This window comes from Haemaphysalis longicornis, unplaced genomic scaffold (genome assembly GCF_048455015.1).
Source record: "Haemaphysalis longicornis isolate Haplotype H1 unplaced genomic scaffold, Haemaphysalis longicornis Haplotype H1 scaffold_8, whole genome shotgun sequence".
In the NCBI taxonomy this organism is placed as follows: Eukaryota; Metazoa; Arthropoda; class Arachnida; order Ixodida; family Ixodidae; genus Haemaphysalis; species Haemaphysalis longicornis.
In genome coordinates, this window is record NW_027526445.1 from 112,621,658 (window position 1) to 112,643,520 (window position 21,863).

At 44.9% G+C, this 21,863-nt stretch overlaps 2 protein-coding genes across 2 annotated transcripts in view; both read left to right on the forward strand.

The window, feature by feature from the left end:
- LOC144149909 (sodium/calcium exchanger 1-like) overlaps nt 1-21,863 on the forward strand; it is a gene marked incomplete in the record, with an annotated part of 528,138 nt that overhangs the window by 175,973 nt on the left and 330,302 nt on the right.
- On the forward strand, nt 900-17,796 carry LOC144149910 (putative epidermal cell surface receptor). The gene is made up of 8 exons (XM_077681642.1): nt 900-1,161; nt 6,633-6,947; nt 7,458-7,659; nt 9,375-9,517; nt 11,124-11,334; nt 12,492-12,640; nt 13,952-14,163; nt 15,927-17,796. The coding sequence occupies exons 2-8, from the start codon at nt 6,938-6,940 to the stop codon at nt 15,975-15,977; spliced, it is 978 nt and encodes a 325-aa protein (XP_077537768.1). The 5' UTR covers nt 900-1,161; nt 6,633-6,937; the 3' UTR covers nt 15,978-17,796.

Consider the following 21,863-nt stretch of genomic DNA (forward strand, 5'->3'; position numbering starts at 1 on the left):
AAAGCAGAAGCCAGATAGTTCTGCTGCGACAAGCGAATCGCGCAGTAGCGCTCTGTGCTGGCGATAACTGTAGCTTTCACAATGCTTCCAGACGCTGAGGAAAGAGTAAAAGCGTTTATATCGGAAGTGTTGCGGATTCCCTTACACCTTTCTGGCAAACAAAGCTTGCCATCTAAATGACTACTTAAAACGCGACCTTTCTCAGGGAGTTCTCTCTCGAATGACGCCTCGGTCATTCGTTACATAACGCATTGCTTGAGGTAGTTGCACCCTCAGCTCAATCAACTCTGGTAGCTAAAGGCTTGAAAGACCTTTGCGTGAATTTACCGGTACCGCAGTGTTGGTCCAAGACGCAACTTCATGTTTTAGCTAAACAAGAAACGTTCTTAACATTTATGGCTTACTAGAGGTAGTAATGCAGTAGAACGGACAATTGGGCTAGTTGGTAGCTGTTCATCTTGAGAAGGTGGAAGCGCTCGCACAACAGGGACAAAAGTAGAAAAAACACACCGCGTCATTTCCGTTTTTTCTACTTCCGTCCCTGTTGTGTGAGTGCTTCCGCTTTCAAGATGGAGGCAGTAATGCCCCTAGCTCAACTCCAACAGCTTATGGTCATTGAAACCATTGTAGGACTTACGTGGTATGATAGCATTGTTCACAGATGCAAGTGCCATTTAAGCTGCACAGGGTACGTTTTCAGCACCTACAACTCACTTACCTTAATGCCCTCAGCTCAACACCGATAGCTAATGGTCTCCGGGACCACTGCGGGACTTTCCTGCGTCAATCACAGACGCAAGTACAGCTAAACAAGAAACTTCCACCATCTGCAACAACCAGCCGATCTGTGTCAGCCTAAACCCGGTATTCTAAAACGCGACCCCCTGCTGCGTGCGCTCGGGTAGTGCACTGCCTGTTCCACGGCGAGCGGTACAAGCTGCACGAGCAGTGGGAGGTGGTCAAGGGCTCGGCGCGGCGCCAGTGCACGTGCCAGCTGCGCGCGGGCACCACCGACCCAGGCGGAGGCCGACTGCACCTCGCCGTGCCCGCCCATCCCCGACCGCTTCCAAAAGCCCAACCCGCAGTGCCCACGGCCTGTGCTCGTCACGCCCAACGACCCCGGCGTCTGCCCCTACATTGTCTGTAGCCCCACGCAGCCAGGTAACGAAGACCGAGGTCGAGCTCACGGGGGAGTACTGGTACTGGTACGATACCCTGTATGTGAGAGTACTGGTACCAGTTGGGCACCCAGTATGTGAACAAGTACCGTACCATTGGTAGTGGCACCAACCGACGGCAGGACCTTGTTCCCACAGAGTTGGAGTCATTGGAGAGTTACAGCGTAGCAGAGAACCGGTCCTGGTATGGTACCCAGTATGTGACCGGGTGTGTGACCAGGTACCATACCACTGGCAGACTGTACCGCAGGCAGTGGCGTACTGTACCAGTGTGCCACTACATATGCTCAGGAATGGCAAAACTGGTAGTGCACCTGCGCGAGTGCAAAAAGTGTGTACCAGGTAAAATACCGGCACCATTTCTCTGCTCCACTATAACTCTTTTGCCATGTTGGGGGTGATGAGGTTATTACTTTGAGACAACTTTCCCTTTGGCTGTGGAAAGGAAGATGTGCGACATCTTTGCGAGAAAAAAAAACTATACGCATTATTGCTGGCTTTGTTCTGGTGCGCGTGTATACAGTAACTTTACTATAGATAAATGTGACATCTGAGTTGCTTCATCACAAAGCTAGGGAAACCACCTCGGGAAAGAAAGTGACAGGACAGCTAATGAATTTCCTGAGACTTATCTTGGCTTTCCGGTTTTTGTTGTAACCCTAGAATATTGTCAGTTGCCAGCTCTGCATTTGATTGCATTAGTGCTAGCTCCTGTGGGGCATGGACATGCTCTATTTTTTATACTAGGCCCGTTTAAGGTTCTCGACCAAACGATCACTCAGTCTTCCTTCCCATGACAGTTTTTTTCTTTCTGAGGTTAAATAGTTCCACAGTAGTGATTAGTGCCCTTGGAGCAGTTGCAAGCGATTGTGGTTTGAGATGACAGAGATTTATCTTTGAATTGCTTGCAGCAGTTCACAAATTCCTTAATGAAATAGGACAGTTCAGGAATTGGCGCTTAAAAAGAAAAGGAAGGCAGCCTGACGGTTCTGCCACATACCACCAGGCGACCGAGACTTGCTTGTAAAAATTTGGCCGTCTACAGAACTGGCCCTCAGATGCAAAATTAGTGCGCTCTCAATGGCAAGGAAGTGGCACTAGAAATACAGGAAAATTAACCGCATTTTTGTCAAAAAAGGTAATGAGTATGGATGTTTTTAGCACCATTTTATGTTCTGGGAATACGCAAGGCTTAAAAATCTTCTGCACAACTACCGAAAGTTGTCTCAATGTATGGTTAGGTCAAAAATTTACATGGCGTATTTTGAATGGTTCAAATTAGCTCTCGAACTCTCAGGCAGTCAAGCACGTTCATTGAGTTTGTAAACGATACAACGAACTTGGGAACCAGCAGGTGCATATCCGATAACAGCAAAGAACTCGATAAAAGCGACCGCACCCTATAAATCTTTGGGCCCTACTGTGCCTGCGTGCAGCTAAATTAGGTTTAGTTCAGCCTAAACATAAACGGTACTAAACACATAAAAACATAAACACAGGCTGCTGCCTGTCGCTAGTGGTGGTGCCCATTGTTTTTTTGTGCATGCTGCATATACAATAACTCACAACTGTCTGAACTGACCCCAATGGAAAACTGCCACTGGTAGCCTAAATGTGTGTTTGTGGAAACACGTCATAATAGTGCTAATCATTCTTGTTGCCTGTTTCGTCATTGTTGGTGGTGATGTCCCTATTGGCCATAAATATACGGCATTTTTCATTTTATTTGTGCATGTTTGTGTGATGTGCAGGGCTGATATCATGTGTACACTGTCTCCTACTCTGTGTACTGGTGTTTTGTGGACACGAATGCATCCCTTTTGATAACAAACTTAGGGTTGCAAAAGATGTTTTTAGCTAAGGGAGCGTAGACTAACGGTAGTTCTTGAGCTACTAACAAAACCGTGGTGCAGTATTATGTTGTTGGGTGAGAATAAAACATGTTTCTCACCTAAGCAGCCGGTGAAAGGAACTAATTTAGTTCATATCACACATTGTGGCCTGAATAAGCAGCATCAAACTGGTGGTTAGTGTAAACTTGATTCCTGATCACGACGGGAAAGCAAAATCTATCTTCACTCGGACATGCCACAGACAGCTGCCCTAAGGAATCTCTTGAATGGTTAAATTTTATTCACATGCAAGTCCTTGCAAATGAAAAACAGGGAACGTTGGAGCTTGACTTTAGAGCCATTCATTATCCAGCATAAACAAAGTGCTTACAAACAACCTCACACTTAATGATACAGAAGTTGCTTAATTTTCAGGGCAGCATATAATCAACATTTGGCGGGAAATGCGGAATTTGAAATTTATGCGGCCGATGTTGATGCTAAATAGAAATAATGGAGGGATTAAAGGCTGAAATTTAATACCAGCACTGGTATATAGCATGCCGTTTTGCAGTTTGTTTTATTTTGGGGGGGTAGGGAGGGATGTAGTAGTCTTCAAACCACAGCACCGGTCAATTCAACCTGCTTGTCACGTTATACTTAAAGGACATGACACAGAGCCACGTGCACTCTATCAATCTTCTTTCAAATGATGGCCCTTAACTATCCAGTGTTCTCAGCCAAAATCAAGTGTTAGTTTCTATAGGCAGAGATTTTGCAACAAGCCTTCAGACGGCCATGAGAGGCAACTCGTAGGCATACTTCTGCCAGTTTGGTTTTTTGGCCTTGGGTGTTTAAATACAACGCATATCTGAACAGTTGGTTATGTCAACAACTGATTAGATTACAGGTTGCAACTACATCTGTGCAGCTCACACAACGGTGGCGCTTTGTTAACCAATACAATAATGTTGACAAAACTGCAGTGTCTGCCATGTACAATGCCATATTAATGTGCTTTAGCTTTCGTCATCAAATGATCAATAACTACAGTGAGATATGAAAATACAGTGCACAGAACAACGGGCAGAGAACAGACACAAGAAGTGCTACGAAGGTAAATGGAACAAAAGTCTGCTCCCTATCTGCCCTCGTTTTCTGTGCTGGGACTTTACATATCAACCCACCCAGCAACCATCATTGTAGTGATCCTGGGAAACAGGGAGAGGTGGCTAAGGCATCGTGCAGCTGAGTCAAAGGACGCGGGTTTGATCACGGCCGTGCTGGCTGCTTTGCAAGCAGAGGTGAAACGTAAAAAACGCTGTGCATTGACATTTTGACGCATGTCAAAGATCCCCAGGGGCTCAGAATTAAACCTGGAGCCCTCCACTGTACAGCGTGTTGTTGGGCTAGTTGGTGTTGCATCTTTAAGGGGGAAAAAAAAAGAAAATGTGTAAGGACAGGACTAAGACGAAGGAGACAGGTCTACACCCGTCCTACGTGTCTCCTTTGTCTTAGTCCTGTCTTTTACGCGCGTTATTCTTTTTTTTATATTGCCTAGGGTAGTTTTGATGCATGAAGCCCCATAATCTGAACAGTGCCACATATGTGCAACAATTATGATGAAACTACAGTGCCAGTAATGGAAACACGGTGATGTTTATCTGCAAGCCCATTATACTAGGCTCGCACTTTTAAATGGTCATCAAATGTTAAATAAATTTAGTGAGATTTGAAGATATACTGTAGTTTGCAGAATAATGATAGGCAGGAAACAGGCACAAGAAGTGTTCTATGATAATGGCACGAGGGTCTGATCAATATTTGCCTTCGTTTTTTGCACTGTAGTCTTGCATATTAAATCTCCAAGCAATCCACCCTGTAGTGAGCGTGACCCCAAATTACTAGGTGCAAAGAAATTTGGCCATCTCGCAATTGAGGTGTAAATAGTGAGGAAACAGTGGAGCTTTAACTTGGCTTTTACTTGCTCTGCCCATCTTACGAGTAGATCGAACTACGGTGCCATCGAGTGCACGCTGTCTCTCTCAACTAGTACACCTGCACGCCATCCCTAGGCACAGCCTATCCCCGACACCTGCCTTCCAACCCGAACATCTGCACTGTGACTCGCCCTCTCCACACCTGCTTGTCGGCCCCTTGCCTCCTCGCCACTTTCCCTCACACTTCTTGGCCTATCATTCTCCTCCTCTCCGCTTTGATGCGCCGATTTTTGAGCGATGCCTGGTATGACTGGAACTCAAGCTTGAAGGGGCCATGTTGACAAAACACAAGTTTTTTTTTTTTCATAAGTCAACTTTATTAAACGCATCTTTTACACAATACAACAATATTTGGACCGATAGCCGAAGGCTAGTGTCCCGTCCAAGGCATAAATGCATTATTGAATAGCAAAACAACGCACAACGCAGAAAAGAAAAATACAGGGCATACGTAATCAGAGAAAAACTTTACAGGTGCTTTAGACAAGAAAAACATTTTAGACCAGATAAACAAGGCATACGTAATCAGATAAAACTATACAGGTTGATTAGACAAGAAAACCATTTTACAGGTAAACTGAAAATTTCTTGCAAGTTTAGTTTCGATTCTTAGCACATTCCAGATTTTTGCACCAAAGAACTCAATTAACCTTTCACCATAGACATTTTTACAAATCGGGAGGTTGAAATTACCATTTGTAGCTTGTCTAGTGTTACGGACTGGTTGGTTCATTCAAAAGATTGCCTTCTTCGAATCATAATGACACCACTTTTTAACGTAAACATCACTCAAACAAGCTACATAATTAGGAAAAAAGGGAATGGCCATGCGACCCACTAGCTCATTTCCCGCAACAGAACCTATGATGTCATTAGCCCTGCTGCGCAGTTGGCTGAGGCTGGCAAAAGCCAAGGCAAATTAGGCAGGGCTTATAAGTTTGCCGAACGAGCTGCTTGCGCTTAAACGTGGGGCACTTGCTTTTTATAGCAGCCAGAATATTGGGCTGAACAATTAGTTACAAATGATCACATAAGCACCAAAGCAGTTAGTGCAGCACTTTGCCAGCTGACACCACTAACACAGCTGTTGGACACTCTGGACTTGTCTGACACAACACTGACCAACTGACACAAGCGGCACGGTTGCTTATGTGACCATGTTTGTCGAGTTAAGTTTTAGGAAACGATTAGTTGTAACCGTAATAAAAATACGGCAGGTGTAGAAGTCTGGCCAGAAGCAAAGGGCAAACACTTGAGCGGTATTGAAGTGCCATCTATGAAAGTGGGCGATAAATTAGATAATCAAATTGGTGCCTGTAAGATGAGAGCAGCTCTGGTCAGCAGGCTATATTTAGTTTTAAGGCCCTGCTCCTAATACATCATTGTCGACGTCATGAAAGCGCGCGATTTAGTGGGAGAATTCAAATTCTGACTTAAATATTTAATTTCTCAGTGAACAAAGCATCGTTTGCTGCCGAACAAGCGCTTAGGGCCCAATAAAACAAACTTGTATTTTGTGTGCAAGGCCCCTTTAAACAGCTCCGCCGTTAAAAAAAAACCGTAAAGGTCCCGCACTACATGGGTGGTCACCTTCCCTTCACTCGTTCCCTTCCCCTCACCAGGCAAAGAGTTGCAGAACGTGAGCGTGGTGGCAGTGAACTCGACCACCATCCGTGTCCGCTTCACCCTCTCCAACATTCTCATTGGCTTGGTCGGGCATGCTGAGCTGCACTTCACCACGGACCCGCTGCTGCCGCGCGAGACCTGGAGCACGCAGAAGTTTGCGCGGCCCAAGCGGCTTTTCGACACGGCCAACATCGAGTACTACCTCTCCACCCTCCGTCCGGAGACGACCTACTTCTTCCAGATTCAGATCATCATCGACTCGCTCCAGTCGGGACCGGAGAGCCAGGTCTTCAAGCTCACCATGCCGCCTGGTAAGAGGCCCCAGTCCGGTTCACCCTTTTTGGCATTGCAATGCGAAGCAGCTTAGTTTCAGCGTGGAGACCATACGTAATTTTTATTGTTTCGCATTGACTGCCATTGATCTACCTAAATACCGTGTAATCAACTCACTAGCAAATTGATGGCTCTTTAACACATTGGAAAAAGGGGGCTGAACTTCAGCCGTTCCGTTTTGCTAGGTCCAACCCTTGATTCACCTCTAATTTTAACTAAAATGCAATGCTAATAGCTCTCCCACTTCTAATTTCTCTATTCAGACTCCTCTGTAGAAAGGTGAAAGGGAGGAATTGCAGTTAATGTATTGAACATCGACCCAGTTTATTCCATTTAATGCAAGTGCTTTGTGTTGCAAAATGACAAGGGGTTGGGCAGTTCTGGTCTAGATTAAAAAGATCCAAAGAGTCAAACCTGGAAAAAGGGAAGGATGACCGGTAACGCCGATGTCTTGCTCCCGTCTTCTCGCCCTGTTGCGAAACGAACAGAGCCGACCACCACCACCACGGTGCCGCCGCTGGTTCTGCTGGACATGATGATGGCCGTGAACAGCATCGACCCGCACACGGCCAAGGTGTCTTGGCGGCCGCTGGACAGCCGCGAGAAGAGGTACGTGGACGGCCTGCAGCTGCGCTACAAGCTGGCCAACCAGGACAACATGCCCTGGAAGACCACGCCCATGATCCACAGGTGAGGAGCAGCGGGGCTAAAATCAGTAGAGTTGATCAAAGAACTCATTTATGTCGCGTAGTGGGAGGATAAGTAGAGGTGTGCGAACATTCGAAACTTCGAATACTTTGCGAATAACTGTCGCTATTCGATTTTATTTGTGGAGAATTTTTACCTATCAAAGCATTCAAAGCTTTCAAATATTCCAAATGCACGAATTATGCAGCCATGATGCTTGACACCACATGACACAAAAAATTTCAAGCATCAGTGCACGGCGGATCTGTTTTTGGGTTGGCTTTTTTGCACGACTTTCAAGCCATGCAAAGAAGCCTAAACATGTAGGCCTTGCGCGCGAGAAGCATGTGCAAACGCTGGTGCATGCGAAAGAAAATGGAGCGCTACTTGTTTAAAAAAAGCTAAAAAGAAGTTTCTGGTCGATGTCAAAATCCGACTTTGCAGTTTCTTCTTCATAGTGCTAGGCTTGCTGGTAAGCTCCTCGTTTCTTTTCCTATACCTTATACATTGGGCCGTGTGGCATCAGGTGCATGAGGAAACTGTGATTTGTTCATCTGCTTTGTACTCTAGCCAACTACACAGAGCGTAAATAACCTTGAGAGAGTGCTCACCTTGCGAGAGCTAAAGTTGTTGTCATGTATTTTAGATATATGCATTAAATTAATGTCCTGCATTTAAAACCCCGTTGCTCAACGATGCAATTATTAAACTTACAAGTTTATATTAATTGTGTCTTTGAACAAATGCATGACATATTTTGCTTTTAAGAAGTTCACCTGCCTTGAGTTAAAGATGAAACCTTAGTTGGCGTTAGCGACAGCAGTTTGCCGTCATTGGGCCCAGTAATTCCTGAGCTTGGTGCATTAACATTCTCTGTCACATCTGTTCCCCACTGCCAGGCTAAACCGAGTCATGAAAAAGTGTAACAGAGCGAATGAAATGGGACGGAGGATTAGAAGGCACAGACACAGATGGGCGCTTTTCAAAAATTGAAATTCTATTTAAATTCTAATCGTATTAAAATTCTCGTTATCCATCCTGTTTCATTTGCCATGTTATGACTTTTCATGACAATGAACCAACTAACTCGCACCAGAGCCTTGCGGTGCTGCCGGCCTTGCCCTCCGGATACCTCTCTCACTGATGTGTTAGTGTGATGTTTTCCACCCACCCTAGATTTCACCAGTGTAAGATGAAGCCAGAGTGGGAGAGGAGGATGTGGTTATGTGGCGGTTTGACATTAGCCCTAATATTATGTGTTGAGGTTTAATCTCGTCAACCAGTACCCGTAGCTTGACACACACGGAGTTTGACGCTGCTTGGCCCACCATTAGGCTTAACATCAGATCTAGGTTGGAGCCGCCGTTAGGTTTAACATTAGGCCTACATTTAGGCTTAACGTCAGAGCTACATAACCTCAAGACTAAATGGCGACCTTAACCTGAAACCCTAACCTCGAACCTGAACAAGGGCGACCGGACAAGTTTCTTTACAGTAATGAACAAAAAGAAAAAGTGCAAAGGAAGAAGCATGATGATGAAGATGATGGCGATAAAAATACACAATCAGCAGTACAACACTAATGCTTTTACATCATAATTTGTGGTTGGTGCAAACAAGCCTTCTTGCGATTTTTCTCAGCCTTGGCTATATAAAGTTCCCTCTAAATTGATTCGCCCGAGTGTCTCGTATTCATTCTCAAATGCCTGTCTTCGCAGGGACCGGACATCCTTCCTCATTCAGGACCTAGAGCCCAGCTCGTCGTACCTGATCGACATGCAATTTTCCGTGCCTGAAGGCCTGCCAACCCGCATTGAGTCTGCACAACACGTGGAGATGAGGACTGCTCCGATGCCCAGAGGTGAGTGAATGGCACTGTTTTGTTTGCAAGTGGTCTTACACTACTGACAGAGTTGACAAAACAGACACACCTGGTATTGAGACAGGAAGTCTTCGGAAGCAAGCCTCAAGCCCCTGTGGTGTAGTAGGCAACACTGGTGCCGCTACTGCTTCTTCTCTAGCCTACCGAGTTAGGTGCCCTATTTTTACTGGGGTACAACTCATTCCTTGGGCACAGAAAATTTTGTCCTTTGTTCTTTCACACCTTCCTTTCTTCACATATATAGATCAGTTCGGTTTGTGGCATGGGTTGCTTTCTTTCACTTCAAGGTGAGCAAATGGTACCTCCTATACACATGGTTGAGAGAGAGAGAGAGAGAGAGAGAGAGAGAGAGAGAGAGAGAGAGAGAGAGAGAGAGAGAGAGAGAGAGAGAGAGAGAGAGAGAGAGAGAGAGAGAGAGAGAGAGAGAGAGAGAGAGAGAGAGAGAGAGAGAGAGAGAGAGAGAGATTTTATAAGAACTGGACAAATCAGCTGGGCTAGTGTCAAGGGCATAGGCCATGGCTTCTCAAAGTGGGTTCCGCGGAACCTAGGGGTTCCGCAGGCCCTTCCTCGGGGTTCTGCGGGCCACTGATAAATTTTCCCTTGTTCCTCACTCGCCAAGTAATTTAGGTAGATGGTGAACCCGAGGTGCGATCGATCTAAGGAACCTCCATTACGCATGCCCAAGTGTCAATAAGCACATCTCAGTGCACAACACAAAGGCGCGAGCTGTGCAGAAGCTTGTAGTCAGCCAGACTCTGAAAACTGTCCGCATGGTTAAACTATTGCACTTGAATCTCTGCCTTATATTACCCCCATGCACACATCTCCTGTTTGGAGATAAGTGCCGCTAGCGTACGCGCTCGCATAAAGTCGATATTCACGAGCAATAAATTCAAAAGCAAGCAAGCTTGCTTCCTTTTGAATTTATTGCACGTGAATGTAGCGTGAACGGAATGAAAAATGGAGAGGGGGGGGAGTTCCCTGGCACCTAACGGAGCTTAGCAGGGTTCCCTGGGACCAACATGCCTGAGAACCCCTGGCATAGGCATTACCTTACTGAAACTGCCAGAGTAACTCAGTGGAAGTGTAATAATTTTTGCACGATATGCTTGCGAGCATATCGTGCAAATCGTGAAAATCGTTGAGTACACATGCACTCAACAAGAAAACACTTTCTTTACTCAGTTAATTCTGCACTTCTTCTGCCTTAAAGACACAGCCAGGCCTGTGAGATGTGTGCCATCAGCTTGTCTCAACTTTTCGCATACACCGGTATATGTGTAGCTTCACCATCGAAACCATTATCATAATAACCATCATTATCACCGTTGTCACTTGCTCAATTTAGTTCCCTGATTGTGTTTGTCTTTGTCAGTCTGTCATCATCTCAAATGAGTTCATTTAAGATGACATTTCATTTGAGTTTATTCGATATGACCATGCTAGGCCTGACGAACTTCCCCAGACTCATCATAATGCCCCCCCTCCCCCCTTTCCCTCCTCCCTCTGTGTCACTCCATTGTAACTCTGCTTGCGTACACTGTGCCCTTTTCTCACCTTTCTACTCCTTTGGTTCTCTGAACAGACGACTACCAGTTTGAGATGATCGTGAATGTGAAGCGCACGGAGCAGTACTCCGTGTCTCTGGTGCTGGACGGCATTCCGGAGCCCATCACCAAGTACGTGCACGTCTTCAACGTCATGTACAAGAGCGAGGCTGCCGCCGAGCACGTGCAGCGCTTCATGATCCTCAAGGAGCCCAAGATCCTGCTCGAGGACCTCAAGCCCGGACAGAGGTACGGACGTTCGTATTTGCCGCTTCCAAGTTTGAGCATGTGTTACTGTTGGGACAGAACGTTGTTTTTAGAGTGAAGCTCTCTATGCCTCACTGATGGCGCTCGCTGTCGTGCAAGACGCGCTGCAGAAAAGCCAAATGTATGAAATGGATTTCCCAAAACGGTGACGACGATAAGCGAAGGCACGTCAAGCGCCTTGAGAAAAGAAAGAGAAACGCTTCCTGTGGTCAGAATCGAAGCTGCAGAATCCTTCGCATTATGAAGCTTATGTCTATCTGATTGCGCCATTCTGACACGGTCGAGGCAGTTTGTGTTTTGGACTTTTACTTTTAACTCAAGTTGCATGGAAAGAAGCTTTGCATTTAACCATCTTTCTGTTAAGAAAGTGGCTTTGATTTTTTTCTTTTTGCAGTAGGCAGCTGTCTTTTGCTTTTACAGAAGTTTAGCACACTGACTGCCATTTCTGATGAAATTACTTTAGTACGGGTATTTTAATGGGCACTAATTAAAGCACGAAGTTTGCAAGTTGGTACTGGGATAACGTATGTGCATTTCTTAGTGCAAAAAAGACAAAAACAGGAAGAATGTGAAAGAACAAAGTGCGTGTACTGTCCGCATTTTTCTGCTGTTCTCATCTCTTTTGCGCTAGCAGATACGTTTAACAGGCAACACGAGCGGGTTTCTGCAAACAGACAGGCTGATCTTGGGGGCAGAAGGCTTGCATGCAGACAGCTTTTGCGGAGCTTGAATGCCTCTGTGTTTGCATGTAAATATGGTCAACACCTTCTGCTCCATCCCCCCATTCCAGAGAAAAAATGTCCCACGGGCCTCAACGCGCATTGCAAATTTCAGTGCCCCACAGAATAACACCCTTCCATGTTATACCTTTCAACAATTCGGGTCAAATTTGACCGCACCCCGAGAGAAAATGATAGCTGGTCCCAGCTGGTTTATGGTTAAATTCCCAGCTGGGACCAGTTGGTTCCAGCTGGGAATAACCATAAACCAGCTGGGACCAGCTACATTTTCTCCTGGGGTCTGGCGGGAAATAGAGCTTTAACCACACCTACAAATTCTTATCTTGCACTGGACTTTGCCTCGTGTGGAAGAAATAACGGCTGCACGGTCTCAACGCATCTGCCATCTCACCGCTGCAGGTACAAGGTCTGGGTGGATGCGTACCTCACAAACGGCAAGACGACCACGTCGAACATTCTCGATTTCCACACCAAGCCCGGTCCTCCACCCACGACGACTCCCGCATCGACCACCACAAGCACAACAACCGAGTCGAATGAGATCGAAGGTAAGTCACGCGTGCACTTCAGAGCAAGTGTTGTCCAGTATACACGCACTTGAACGTGCTAGCGGGAGAGTGTCTGATGCTGGAAATCGGTGCTTGCACTGACCACACCCCATGCAGTGCAGTGAGGTTGATCCAACTTGATTTTATTAAATCGAAATTTTTTTATTGGAACCGGTGGTGTCCTGTCATAAAACTGATGCATCTCCCCATAGAACAACTGGTTGACCGATAAGGTTTCTGGACACACGCCGCCATTGTGTCAACATGGTTACTTGAGCACTGCGAAAAAGGAACGCTTCTAGATAAGACAACACACGCATCAATCATAAAGAAGGAGTACAACAGTGTGCCTTTATCTCGTAAACCACGGATCAATACGCATTTAAATTGTTCGTACCTGTGCTTACTTAGTGCGCGAAGAATCGTCACATGGGTTCATTCTTAGTTTGTGATTTGCGTCTTTGAAGGGTTGATCGATTGGACGCACTTCCAGCAAAGATTAGACACAGTGTTAGCTTTCACGCTCCTCTCGACCGCTTTCGGAAGGGATAGTGAAGTTTTGTAATCACTAGCTCAAACACGCATTGTTTAATAATACGAGTTAAAATTAGCGGGTTTGTAGGTGTTGGCTATGTTAAATAAATAATTAAATTAAAACGAGCTTATCTTTCCTGTAAGCACATGGTGGCTATTGTCTTGCGCTGGGCGGTGTCAGAGTCGAAAAATACAAGAAATGAGGCATACTTATTCAGAACGGAGTGCATGTCGCTGTAATTCCACTGGTTCATCCGCGGATTATGGGAGCATGATCCTCAGAGGGGTGTGTCATTTCATTCCACTTGGACGCATTGTCTCACGAGGACCGGAATGAAGAACGGGGCGACCCGATCATGTATCTTACGAGGCACAACCTACCTCATCATTTCGCCACACACATCAGTCAAAAGGGCATCATGCCCCCATTATTGAAGAGTGGGTAATGATAATGCTGATGACAGCAGTGTGGTACAACACATGGGTGTGAATAATACATACATCCTATCCTATAATAAAAAAACAAGCATGCCGTTCAAGCAGCAATGGTGGTCTGGCAGCAGTTATCGCAATTGAGACCGTCTGTCAGCAGACATTTACAGACATTTCTGTAAACGCATCCTTGCATAAGCACATTTGCACTTCCGATGTATCCACGGTGCTTTGGCTGCTACAAAACACACCTTCAAAATGCAAATACATCCTGTAAGATCTTGCTTGCTTACTAGCCTTGAGCTCACTTGTGTGCTGGCGTCTTCTTCTCTTTCTCTCGTGCAGACAGCAAAGCAGTGGCGCTTCACAGTGTTCACTCGGACACCACCACAGCCGAGGCGTACTACATTGCTCTGATTGTGGTGGCCATAGTGGCCGCTGTGGCTGGTCTGGCGTTCGCCGTCGTTCTCGTGCTTCTGCTCCGGAGGCAGTCCACGGCCAAGGCGCCCATCACCCGGAACCCGTCGGAATCGGCCTACGACAACCCCACCTACAAGGTACTCGGTGGCATTGGAAAGTTTTTTTTAGCCTTTTGTGTCCCCTTTTCGTACCTAAAGGCGCCATGGAAAAGCAAAACAAAACAAAAAACAAAAAGCAAAATACAAGTTCAGTTTAATAAAAGGAGACCTTTGTTCCGATTACAATGACGCTAATTTTACTGCTAACTTCAAACAAATAATGGAGATTATTTTAAAGAAGGCAAATGAAGCAGTGTCGACTCTCCAGCCACTTATGGCGATTTCTCCGTTACATCACAGAATCTTGTTTGGGCAATTGGTTGCTTCCGACCTGATTCACTGGCAAGATACACGACTGGCCTTATTGTAGTGGAGTACCTAGTTCTGTTTCACCGTATTGCTTGAACACTAATGTGCAGTTAACACACTGATAGTAACTATGTTTTCAATGGGGGCCTCTATTGCACCCCTCCTGCCCATATTACGTCACTGTGGAGCTAAATTTGGAACTTTCTCAATACCGTATTTGCACGATTCTAACGTGCCCCGATTGTAACGTGTTGAAAAGTTTACCTATGGAAACTTAAAAAATAGTTTACTCTGAAAAAAAAATTCAAAAATACACATTTGCAACAGCCGACTAAGTTATGCCAATTGAGGAATGCGTTTGGCAAAATTTACTCGCGTGATGTAGCATTGGATTGAGTTGGATTTTCGGAGGAGTTAGTGTCCGTGGCGATGCCGCTGGACGCTTTGAAGCTGATTTCAGTTTTGCGCCCGATTGTAACGCGGACACAAATTTTACAGCTACTTTTACAGATAAAAGGTGTGCGTTAGGATTGTGCAAATACGGTAATACTGGTGTTTTTTCACTTTTCAGTTAGAAAAATGTCTCTTTCATGGCTGGAATGAGAGCTGGGTGAATTAGCAAAGGCTACTTATTTTAAATAGAACAAAAATTTTGTCTTCATGGCCCTTTCATGCATTTCAGTGTGTTCACTATTATGCTGAAGCCATTGGAAGTGCCAGTTCTAACAATAAGTAGTTAATGTGAAGCGTTTTCTTAGCTTTGTATTCTTTATCTGAATTCTGGATAATGAAATTTTGGATATTAATTTTTATGAGTGGAGTACAATTTTTATGCCATTTATGCAGCTTTTTTTTTTACTCAGAAAAGCAGATGTATTTGTTCTTGGCTCACATATTTATATTTCGTCGGAAAAGAAAAAAAGATGGAAAAATCGTTAGGAGTTCACCAGAAAAATGCCTTACTACAGGTAGAGACACAGAGCTGTAGTTGCCGATGTCTGATTGCAGTCGAATTTGGTATTTTAATTTTAATATCTTTTTTAATTTATTAACATTAGTTTTTTTATTGTCCTTTCGCACAAATTAAATAAAAAAAACGTTAAGTTTTTAAAATTATTTCAAAGGCTAGTAAACCGTAAGCTAGTTTATAAAAATGCCACACTGGCCTCACAATGAGACTTCTGGAACTCATGTGATCCACGTTACGAGCAAAAATAGCTGAGTATGTTCCTGACAGGTAAGTCAACCGATAGGATAATGTTTAGAGGTGATCGCACTCTCAAAGAACGCGATCTTACTTGTGACAGAAGCAGGCAATTTCACTTCTTTTCTTTTTTTTTTTTTTTTTTTTTTTTTCGCAAAGCCGGTGAGGTGTTACGGCAATGAGAAGCAGAAAGACGCTTAGCTACAAACCAGAATTTTTCGGTAGCTTTCAACCGGGGTTACCAAAAGTAACTTTCTGCTTTGTCTCTTTTTTTTTCTCTTCCTTTCAGACTTACGATGGCGAGAAACCTGAGGAAAAGAACGGCAATGTGCAAGCGTGATCGCACAACTAGAAACATAGTCTTTACGCAGAGCGTCGTTGTAATATAGTGCTAGTACATATATACAAATCTACTGTAATGTTCATACTTCTCTGACCCATTGTGTACATATGCCAGCTTCAAGGACGATACCGCAGGCAAGCTTGCTTTCCGGGAACTAAGAAATACTTCAGCAGAGAGAGAGAGAAGAAAGAATGTTTGGTGCCTTAGAGTCACTGATGCTTTTTTCTACTCAGATCAACGCCAGATTAACGAACCTGGCTGTTTTTAGCAATTTTTGGAGCGCCGTGTGCTTTGTGCCTAAATATGAACAGAGTAGATATAACATATTTAGGCAGCTCCCCAGTCATACCACTCGAAGATTATTTTTCATCTTTGGACCTTCTGTGTATATTGACTTCTCGGCAGTTTTATGGTTGTTCTATGCAGAAACCATGCCTTTGAGTAGTTTTTTTGACAAGTGGTTAGTTGGAGCCAGTTCTCGCCATAAGCTGACTTTGTCCTGAAGAGCCCAATACTTTTCCATGCGCTTTTCAATGGCCAAAAATAGTTGTTTTAATGTTTACGATTCTATGGATGCCAGTAGAACGTTAGTGTGTGGTATGCCCGATATGGCAAATCAGCAAAAATGGTTTTGCAAACGCCATTCCCTCCACTTCTATGCGGATAATGAAAGTGTTTTTGTTGTTCATTTACATATGGTGCTTCTTTTTGGTCAGTTGATTTGCAGTGGACTGAACTCAAGGGTTCTCTGCCCATGCAAACAATATTTCTTGCGTGTCATCACAGAACGCAACTGGCTACCCTGTTTGGAGGGCCGCAATTTTGTACATATTGATGCAGTCAACGCTACCTTGTAATTTTGTACGCCATGCATAATTTTCTTTCGCATTTGGAAGTGAGAGAAATATTGGGTCTAGCCAACACTTCTCCCGCATTTTATTTTAGTACAGACTCGCTTGAGCGGTCAGGATTTGTGACAAACTGTGAGGATGATGTCGAAAGAGTTTTTCAGAACCGCGTGGCATCATTAGTAACTTTTTGGACTTGCTAACACAATTCATGCGATGCCTGCAGGTTTATTTTGCTGTCTAATATCTTGACTCACTGATGGAACTTGTACACTGCCAGTTAAATCACTACAGGTATGACTGAGTTAGGGACACAAAGTACCATGGTGCTAGATGTTAACATTTTTGTCTATCTGAAAAAACAAAACGAACCTTTTTTTGTTGTTCTTGTTCAAGTGAACACTGTTCCAGCCAATGTTTGGTCATGCCAATACCAAGTGACTGCGTGAATGATATAAGCCTGTGATGTGGATATGTCCCTTGTTTGTTCACGACTACTATTAATTTTATTCGAGAGCCAGCAAAGCTTGGCTTCTCGCTGGAATGCCATAGAGAGTGTGCGTAAGACTAAGTTGACAATGAGCTTTCTATTTCTTGTGGCCTGTTATTTGACATTCCGAATGTGAGGTTGTTGTTTGATGCAAGTTCGTTTCCCCTTATTGCCTTGGTTTTAGTCTCGCCCTTCGCAGACGAAGGGCAGTTCTGTACAAGTTTTGCTTGGAATATTTTCTTCGGTGACGCGTTTGTTAGCTTGAGCTACACAACATTCCCCGAAGGCGTGTATTTCTTTTTTCTTTTTTTCTTTTTTCAGCCAAGAGTGAATGGTTTTGTGTGTGTGTGAGATGTGAGTGTAAATATAAGATGTTATCAAAACTATCGGATGTGCACGTTCCGGTGCCTTCTCTACGAGTAGAACTGTACATGTGTAGGGTGTGCAAAATAAATCTATGTGATTAAGTTGAGCGTGATATTTTTTATTTGTGCACTTGTTACCTTCCTTGGTTGTATGCCATGGAGTTTTCTGAAAAAAATTTTCGGGAGTTTGACTTTTCACACCTATTTGAAATATTAACCTAATTAAAATTATTTTGCTGTAGAAAAGGTTTTGTAATAACTCATAGCTTATTAGAAGGCTTACCATAAGAACAAATCGTGGCCTAAAGATCATAATGGACTAGATTGACATCAAGCCCTGTCCGCACTGTATTTATGCCATATCCTCACAAAGAGCTTTCAAATTCTAGACAACGTGAGTGCTTTGTCAATGGTAGCCTCTAATTTACATAGAAAAGCAACATAATAACCCTTAATGAAACACTCAAAGCTGTTAAGGAAGCATCTGTGTATTGTTTCACAGCCAAAACTCTTCGTATAAGTAATTACCGGGCAGTATCGTGTTTCTGTGAGAAAGCACGAGATTTTCTAGTCCACCACTCTCACCTACAAAAACGATACTGTTATCTTCAGATAGAAGCATCCAAGGCAGTATTGCCTGTACAATACTGTACAATTCGTCTTAGTGCGCCTACATTTTGCTGACGAGCATACGCAAGGATGTTAAAGGTGACATTGTTAAAAAGTGGATGGCTGCCTTAAGGTCAGTGCTGTAGTAAAGAATCTTGTTGATGTGGAGGTCTTTGCATGAAAATAAGAGCGAACATGGAAGTACAGTTGAACCCCTTTATAAGAGACACGTACCAGGGAGCAGTTTATGTCTCTTATATGAGATGTCTCTTATAAGCAGGGAACCATGTTTTCACTTACTAATCAGACCCTAGTTCGATGTGGGCACCGTATGACTAAAATAAGCTCAAAAGAACGCTACAGCATGTTTCAAAAGATTCATTCTAATTAATGTTTGGCAAGAGAATTTATAAAACTTTGCTTCATGACTGTATTTACACTGTTTTTTACAACCAATTCTACAAGCTTTTTTTCCTTTCCTTGTTTGTGGAAGATGAATCGTAGATGTCGAGTTCACAAGCCTGATGAATAGCCAGAGCGCACAGCTTCTTCCGCTGTGTGCTCAGGCTATTCATAACGCTGGCAGGACTCAACATCTGCAGTGCTTCTTGATTGGGAGCTACGCGAGTGGGAGAGCCCGCATGTGCGATCGCGCTGCATCCAATGGATGACAGTAAGCTTCAACCACTTCTTGTCAGTTGCATTTCCATTGGCAGGGCTTCTCATTGTCATTTCATAGCTGACTGAACCACTGTGTGTTTGCTGAAGTTATAATAAATAGCGACTGCAGGCGTCTGTCGTCCACCTGTGTTTCCACAATGGAAGCAACTGCAATTAGTGACTGGTGGCACTGCATCTGAAGTTAAAATGCCTGTTACAAGCGAGATTATCGATTAAAATTGAAGGATGACTTGTCCCTTATAACCAATCTTCTTCATCCAATGTCTGTTATAAAAGAGGTCGATTTAATGGGAAAGATAGGGCAGCCAACCATGTGGGTGAATAGTGTCTCTTACACCCATTTGTCTCTTACATCAGTGCCTCTTATAACGAGGTTCAACTGTATGGGGAAATGAATATACAACACCCGATGCTACATTTCTGGGGAAGGAAAAGAAGATACTTGGAGAAACAGTTGTTCTTTATTAAAATTAACAGGTCTTACATTAATAGAAACATTACAAGTTATTACTTGAACGTACAATCTTCTTCCCAGTGTGCTTGCGAATGTTTCACAGCATCACACAAAAAATAAAATGAAGGAGACACGGACGAGAAATTGGCTGGGCTAGGAGGGTCTCGCGATCGAATTACGCGCATGTTACGTGAAATACCAGCTAGCGTGTTATAAAGGTGCTCAGTGTTTCCCGCCGGGGCTAAGACATCTTCCCACCCTTCCTCCATCCATCTCGATGGCTGCCGTCTGTGGTACGAGAACATAGGTGCTTGATTAAATGGAGAACTGCTCCCGGGCAATACCTCTGTGCGGCGAAGTAGTGGAGATAGCCACCGGGAGATAATTCGCATGAAGCCCGGCCATCTCAACACGAAATACCCATAAAAAGTAACCTAACATTTGTACTGGTTGAGCGGAGGGTAATCCTCTCCCCCTCATCACCCTTTCAGGGCAGTGTTGGGTGAAAATGGCAGAGTAAATCCCATCCTCTTAACAAATGCAACCTATGGTGCCCAAATTGTCTTAAATTAAACATATGGCGAGAACAGAGGGAACCCTTAGGCGGCGCTAGCATTTATTTTGATCATCTTGGTTTAAAAGGGCACAAACGTGCGTGCGGTCAACACGGTCTAATTACCTTACCAAGTTAAAGTCTAGATGGCGCGGGCCACCTATGGGTTTTTCGGGCAGATTTACGTGCATTTTATGACGATAAAAGTAAGTTCTAAGTGCCGCGTCCCTAAGACTTTCATCTCTGTTGCATTGCTGACGTAACGATAGGTCCTCATAAAGGCCCTCCATCACTGCCACGGCCGCTTTTTAAAGTGGCGCCATCTAAATTTAAGCCCATCCATCACGGCCGTGGCAGTGGACAAGAACAGTACGGAGGGGCTTTAGGTCCGCAGGCCTAAATTTATCCTACTGTTAGCGCGTGTAGCATGTATTACCTGCTCGTGAACAATCACGAAGCCCACAAAACTGGTTAAAGTCAACATTTTAAAGGCTGGCATGATATGAAAACACATCGGAAGCTTGTGTGACGTCATTGAGGATGTCAAGAGTTAAAATACGCCAGAATGCACTGAAAAGTATCTCCACGTGGTCCCCGAAAGGTCCGGGAAACACTAGAGGCGAACCGCAGAGCCCCATTGGCGATCTAGTGGTGATCTAGGACCTGTGGTTCGCCGTGCAGCACAGCTGATTCTCCAATGTTCTCGACAATCCTTCTCTCACCGTGGTACTCTACGGTGGCCGCTTGAAGCGCCCTGGAAGGACTTGGAAGTTGGAACTTAAATGCGTACAATGAATGCCACGGCGAGTTAGGCGCGCTACTGTGGGTGGATTGTTGAGAACAGTGGAGCATGCATCCGCTGTGCTGCATGCAGTTCGTGAAATGCACTTAAAAGCCGCCACGGGAGTAACTCCGGGAGTGACAGGAGTAACGCCCGTTCTACATGGAGCGAATTTCGCCTGCGAATCCGCTGGAACGAACATTCGCACTTGCGAAGTTCGCAATGCCTGGAATTGTCGTCTACATGGGGCCTCCGAACGCCGCGATTTTCGCATTTCAGATGCGCCTTGTTTGCAGACTGAATTAAGTTTGCCACCAGCAAAGGTTGTTGTGATTTTAACAAGGGTGGTTTTATTTTACCTTCTTGGCAAGTTGTTTCTGCCTGGTTTTCGGTAAATATAAGTTTATTTGCGGTTTTATATAAGAATCGCCAATTCTTTATCAATATACGCACACACAGCAGAGAAGACAAACGTTTTGGTGTGCCCGCGCTTTTGTCGCGCTCAGACAAGCAACGCCATCTGGTTTCCAAGCGTGCAAGTGGTGCCGAGCTGTGCTCCTATTGGCCGCAGGTCCGGCCCCTCTACGCCGCACACGCCGCACGAGCGGCGTTTGCTCGACCGCTTCCCATGTTTGGCACTTTGCCGCAGCAACGAAAAAAGGTGGTTTTGCCGCACGAGCGGCGCCGCATCAGCGAATTCGCAGGCGAAATCGCTCCATGTAGTACGGGCTTAACCCGCGCAGCTCTTTCGGCATGCCGAGCACGAGGTCGCGGGTTCGATTCCCGGCCGCGGCGGCAGCTTTTCTGATGGAGGCGAAAAGCGAAAACGCCAGTGTGTACGACATTATGGCGCACGCTAAAGATCCCCAGGTGGTCAAACTTAATCCGTAGCCCTCCGCTACGGCGCGCCCCATCGCCTGCGTAGCGTCGGCGCGTTAAAACTCTACAATCAATCAATCTTTCGGTATGCCCATGCAACGGCCACCGGAAACCATCGCGCTAACTGCTTTGACCCTCGCCTCCCCGCCGCCCTTTGCGGTTGTTAGTAACCTAGGGCCGCTGGCGCCGCCGCACATTGATGGCGATGGCGGTCCGCAACCAA

Excerpts from the sequence above, each read along its gene's own strand:
- LOC144149910 (XM_077681642.1), top strand. Across the intron at positions 9,518-11,123 it reads GACTGCTCCGATGCCCAGAG|ACGACTACCAGTTTGAGATG; the intron begins GTGAGTGAATGG and ends TTCTCTGAACAG. Across the intron at positions 11,335-12,491 it reads GACCTCAAGCCCGGACAGAG|GTACAAGGTCTGGGTGGATG; the intron begins GTACGGACGTTC and ends TCACCGCTGCAG.